General features: G+C 38.6%; 1 protein-coding gene across 2 annotated transcripts in view; it reads left to right on the forward strand.

Annotated features, from left to right (window-relative positions):
- Nucleotides 1-427: 427 nt before the first annotated feature.
- Nucleotides 428-5944, forward strand: part of SNX25 (sorting nexin 25) — a 69596-nt gene continuing 64079 nt past the window's right edge. For both annotated transcript variants that reach the window (XM_010021897.1, XM_010021898.1), the window contains exon 1: nt 428-449. In XM_010021897.1, the coding sequence (XP_010020199.1) occupies nt 428-449 (22 nt within the window). The remainder of the gene's footprint in view (nt 450-5944) is intronic.

Genomic DNA, 5944 nt, shown 5'->3' on the forward strand with positions numbered 1-5944 from the left:
CCTGGAAAGTATCCGTGGCAATGCTGTGTGTTAGACATGAGTGAGTCTGAATAGCTTTATTTGGATTTTAGGGTAGTTCCAGTTATTTTATTAAATGCATGTCCTGTTCCTAGTGCGTTGAACTGCAAATGAATACAGCTTCCTTCTGCCAAAAATCCCCAACCTTAAGATAATTTGGCAAGTTGCACAGGGTATGATATGCAACAATGGGTGTTAATATGTGCTTAATGAACAATATATAATAAACTTATAGACAACTGACACTCATCTGTTTTGTCCATATGGGGTTACAATATTTGTATTTTTATTCCTTCTGTCTTTTGGTTTATTCCTTCCTCTTATGAATATTCTTTTTAAATTTCAGAGTAATTGTTCTGGAAGCTCCCATGATTCAGTCCAATTAAGGAGAGTGGTCATTTCTCACAACATGGATAAAGCACTGAAAGAAGGTGAGTCTTAAGTTGGACAGAGGAGCATTAGACTCTGAGTATCTCCTGTCCTCTTAACAAACCATGACTGCACAGTATTCCAGGATTTTAGAACATGACCCTGATTTCTTCCTTGATATAAAAGTACAAGGTCTTGGTCTTCCCAAGAGGTCCACTGTAGTAGGTAATGTGATGTCAGTTTTGCAATTTAGCAGATAGTCTTGTCATTTTAGAACTGATAAATCCTATAGACTCTTGCACACAGTCTTCTCATTTAGTTTAATTCTTGCTGTGAGAACTGAATCTAAAAATCAACATTTGTATTTCTGGCTGATACAGTCTATGAAATCAGTGGATCACCAGTACAGTCACTGGACTTCGAACTGTAAGATGTGATCTATGGTCATATGGTTTTAAAATACCTTGTTTATAATTTTTAAAATAAAGAGTAACTACTGCTTCTGCACACATTATTTTCAACTGACTCCTGGTAATGCAAATAGTGTAGAACCTGGGATAGTGTCAGAGTTAGAAGTAATAGGTAAAAATCTTTGGTTCAAAGCTTACTCTGGGTTGGAACATAAAGATGGTGCTGGGGGGGGGGGAAGCCCAACTAGTACATTAAAAAAAGAAAGTACATAAGAAGAGTTGTGTACTGTAGCTTTTAAAGTATACATATAAAATGTGGTGCCAGTCCAGTCGTTTGTATTTTATCTCATTTTGAATATTTTTTCATTCAGATTTCTTTGCAGCACTGTTTGTTTTGGGTGTTTGTTTGTTGTTCCCCACCCCCCATCTGGAGAGTATGTTTTAAAATTATCATTGCTTTAAACAGGTTGGTTGTATTATGAAAACTTCTTGGATGTTTTTAAAGTTATTTTTATGAATACTATTAGCAGGACATGTAGCTAAAATACATTAGAATACATATGTCGTGGTTTAAGCCCAGCCGGCAACTTGGAACCACGCAGCCGCTCGCTCACTCCCCCCCCTCTTCCTTCCTCCCCCCGCTCCCGGAGGGATGGGGAGGAGAATCGAAGGAATGTAACTTCCACGAGGTGAGATAAAAGCACTCCAGTAACTAAGGTATAATACAAACCACTACTGCTACCAATAATAGTGATAAGAGGAATAACAAGGGAAAAGGACACAACCGCTCACCACCCGCCGACTGATACCCAGCCCGACCCGAGCAGCGATCTGGGCCTTCCGGGTAACTCCCCCCAGTTTATATACTGGGCATGACGTGCTGTGGTATGGAATACCCCTTTGGCCAGTTTGGGTCAGGTGTCCTGCCTCTGCTTCCTCCTGGCTTCCCCTCCTCTCTGGCAAAGCATGAGACTGAGAAAGTCCTTGGTCAGAGTAAACATTACTTAGCAACAACTAAAAACATTGGTGTTATCAGCATTGTTCCCAGACTGAAAGTCAAAAACACAGCACTGCACCAGCTACTAAGAAGGAGAAAAGATGACTGCTGTAGCTGAACCCAGGACAACATACTATGTCATGTTTCTGTGAAGGTGAACTATGACAACGTATCATAACTTGGTTTTAGGCAGCATTTTCGTCTGGAATCAATCAGATTATAGGATTCCTTATGATGAGAAAAGGATAGTAGAGTCTAAACATTACATGTATGAAACAAGCCCAGACAAGTTATTTGCTGCATTCTCTCACATGCATACTATTTTGAATAGCCTTGGAATTTGAAATGAAGCTTTGACGTAATCAGCATAAAATCAGAGGTAGTGGGGTTATTTGGAGACAGACAACAGGTATTGTGGAATACTGGGAGAAAGACAGTTGTGTTACACTTCCCTCTCGTTAACTTGCACACAGGAGTAACTCGTGTGCCTGTAAAGAATATGGAAGCTGTCTTCATCTAAAGTATTTATTCTACAGATCATTCAGCTGGATGCATGAGTCCATCTTTACTCAGTAATGCTGAAAGAAAGTTACCAGTATTTAAGTGATTTATTTTCTTGCAGTTGAGGACCTTCTGTTGTGACAGCTTACTTGCCTGTTATTTCTTTTCAGAGTAGTTTTTTACCCTCTGTTCTCACTCTGAAGTTTGGAGAGCAAACTTGTCAGATTTGGTTGTATTTCTTCCAGGCCTAAGTGATGAAGCCAACTTCTCCCCCAGTTGTGAAAAAAAGACCAAAAAGAAAAAAAAAAAAAGAGAAAAAGTACAGTTTGACAAAGATGAGACTGTACTTTTCACTCTTCCACACGCAGACTTAAGCAAGTGTTTTGGTTTTGGAAGGTATCTGAGTCATCCTAAGTTTCAGATACTGAATGAATCCCAAAAGAAACATTTTACTTGCTTATTAATGTGATCGGTCTGTCTGTGAATAGACAGAACACATTCCTTGCCCTGTTGTGGTTCTGAAACTTGTAATTGTCTTGATATTCTGAATGCTTTTTTTAACTTTAACAAGTTTGTGGTAACATAAAACATTATTAATAATGATACAAAAAATACTGTCTGTGTTTCTATTTCCAGTCTCACACTGATGAAGATTAAAGTATTTGTAAATCCCAGGAATTTTTGGGCAACTTCTTACTGTCTAGATGTAACATGCTGTTCAACAAAATGCTTTAAAAAGCCTAATTCGTTTAGTTAGGAGACTTTCAGTTGTCCTGAGGTTTTAATCTTGGGGACCATTTCAGACTCCTACCACCACTTGAGGTTTTGAGTAGGCATTGTCAGATTATCACAATAGATGAGGTTTTGCAGTGTTTTTTATTCAGGTTTTGCTTCTCTTTACATTACTGTAGAGATGTGCAGGGGGGTTGGAACTAGGTGATCTTAAGGTCCTTTCCAACCCTAACTATTCTATGATTCTATGTAAAGATAGATTTTGATAGGAGCCAGCATCATCTAATTTTGAAAATGCTGTTGCTGGTTATGAAGAGACAGCCTTTTGGTTAATTCTGACTTCACCTGTTTTTCGTCATCTGTAATTAAGTATGTGTAGGGTTTACTATTAGTTGCTAATTATCTTTCACCCCTTAAGAATAGACTGTTGATTGTTAGTCATGCCATGTGTTTGCTGGTGTTACAGCCAGTCTGTGGGGACTTTCTCTCGGGGTTTAGAGCAGCTCTCCTGAGGTTCCGTGAGGTGTCTCACTTGACAAACTGTCACTTGCTTTACTGCCTTTTTTCTGACGTTCTCATTATAGCCTGTTAATGTAGTTGGAAAATCAGTTGTATCAGTGCTTATCCTTAGTTTTAACTGAACAAGTTATGCATGTTTCCATTTCAACCATTTCTCTTATTGAAGTAGACTTAAAAACATGACGGTGCTTAGATTAGGTTTCTTGTGATGGTCATCGGCTGATAATAGATGCTGTGCCTTGGATAGCTTTTCATCTTGCCAAAGCCAGGGTAACAGAGTTGTTAGGAAATGTCCTTCTCCAGTGTTGGTCACTAAGCATCACTAAGAAGGAACTTCAGTTTGTGTTGGTTTGCAGCTCAGTTCTAAACTTCTTTCCTATCTCCCAGTGACGACAGAGTGGTATAAAAGGATGGTGCTTCATTCTTAATTATAGCGTACTTACATAAGCCGTAGATATAAGGTGAGGGAAAGCTGTGAATTAACTCTGCTAGTGTGCAGTGTGTTTTATGAAATCTATGTGCTCAAAATCAGAACAAGTACATATTAAAAGAAGATTTTCATTGTTTAGTATGGCAGAAAGAGAAGGCCTTTTAGTTGTAAACACCTGCGTTCCTTTTTTAGCCAGTAGTACTTGAGTGACTACCATTGAAATGTGTTTTTTCAGTACATCTTATGCTTTTTCTTGATAGATTGATTTGATTCTAATTTGCCATTCATTCATCTTACACAAAAGACAATCCACTTTATGAATACTTTTAACATTTCCTGTTGCTTATCTGGTAACTTCATGTGTTCAGCCCATATCATATGGTAGGTGAGGAACATGTCTCTGAAGAGAGGCTCTGCTCAGTCAGCCTCATGCTGCTGCCATTTGGGCTGAGGGCTGTAGCTGTCAGTAGACTCACTCGCTGTGTGTGCAGCCAGGCCTCCAGGAACTGAATTTCATCTTCCGTTTTTATTGCCCCATGTCCTGTGGTCTTTTTGTTACGCTTCACAGCCGGTCTTTGTTTCTACTGCTTTAATAGTGCCAAGAAAATTAGTTTCCATATTACTTACCTGCTTTGCTCAATCATTTATGAGTAAGTAAATCAGCACAGGCTGTAGCACAGATCCCAGCAGAACTCCACTGGTGAAATACTTCTGCTGTGAAAATTGACAGTTTGTTCATATCCCGTGTTTCTTAGCTATTAAAATATTTCATGCCAGAGTGTCATCTCTTCTTTCATAGTGGCTTATCTTCCTTCAGCCCTGTGTTGAGGTGACCTTGTTGGAAGTATTTTGGGAATTTAATTAGATTGTACCTGTGGATCAGATCTTGCCTGTCTGTGTTCTTGTTGGCCCCTTGATAGAACTGTCAGGGATGTGAGGCAGGAGTGCACAGAATGAGGTTTTTCCCAATCTGATTTCCCAACTGACGATCCACACATTGACATTTAGGGAAAAAAAAATTGCAGTAGCTTCTGCTGCTCTCTATGTGAAAAGATGTATGTGTGTGTATATATATATATATTTTTTTTTTTTTTTCCCCCACAGCTCTCAAAAAATCAGTTGTTAGGGTCCAAAATATGAGCAAGACTTATTCTGAATTCATGTTCTCTCTGCTACTGGGATTCAAACTCTTGGATCTGAGGACTTTTGGCAAAGGGTACATGGACAAAACTATTCAAACAGATTTTTAATTTATTTTTTCAGATGCATTTCCTAGATCTTTTTAACACAGTTTTCTCTGTTGTTTATATCCTTGTAAATTTCCATCTTCTTTTCTGCACATTCATTGTAATTACTAAGAAATGCATGTCAAGAAAATTTTTAATTAAAATAAACCGAGCAATGTGGAACTATTCCTGATGCAGGATCTTAAAACAATTAATATTAATATTGCATTTGTATTTTACAGATTTCACTGCTTGCTATTGTACAATAACTCAAGCCAGTGTTGTATCTATACCTCCTCCTCTGTTGTTCATACAGTCACTTCAAAGTTTTGGATTTGACCATAACTTCATGTAATGGTTCTGGTCTCTCCAGTGCTTTCAGGAAAGGAGATTTGCTTCTTGTTTGAAACTTGGAAGTCTGTGTCTGCATTTGCATAGGAAGAATATTTTGGTCTGTTTTTTAATGGTGCTTTGAGAAAATGGGTAGGCATTTAGTCCTTGTTATTCAGATTTCTCTGTTGTTTTTTGTAAGGTTGGGTAATGAATCCTAGCAGCATAAAAACTAACATGAAGCTCTGCAGGTTGTAGATTTGAAGCCAGTGTGAGTGCCTGGCTCTTGTGCTGAATGAAAGTGGAAGAAGAGGTAGCAATTACTCTAGACCTGCATGGGATTAGGAATGAAGGAAGGGTCTAGTGGGGGGTGTCCTCCACACAAGCTTCTGGCTCTCTACTCCTAACACTC

The sequence above is a fragment of the Nestor notabilis genome, unplaced genomic scaffold, assembly GCF_000696875.1.
Source record: "Nestor notabilis isolate BGI_N333 unplaced genomic scaffold, ASM69687v1 scaffold13419, whole genome shotgun sequence".
In the NCBI taxonomy this organism is placed as follows: domain Eukaryota; kingdom Metazoa; phylum Chordata; class Aves; order Psittaciformes; family Psittacidae; genus Nestor; species Nestor notabilis.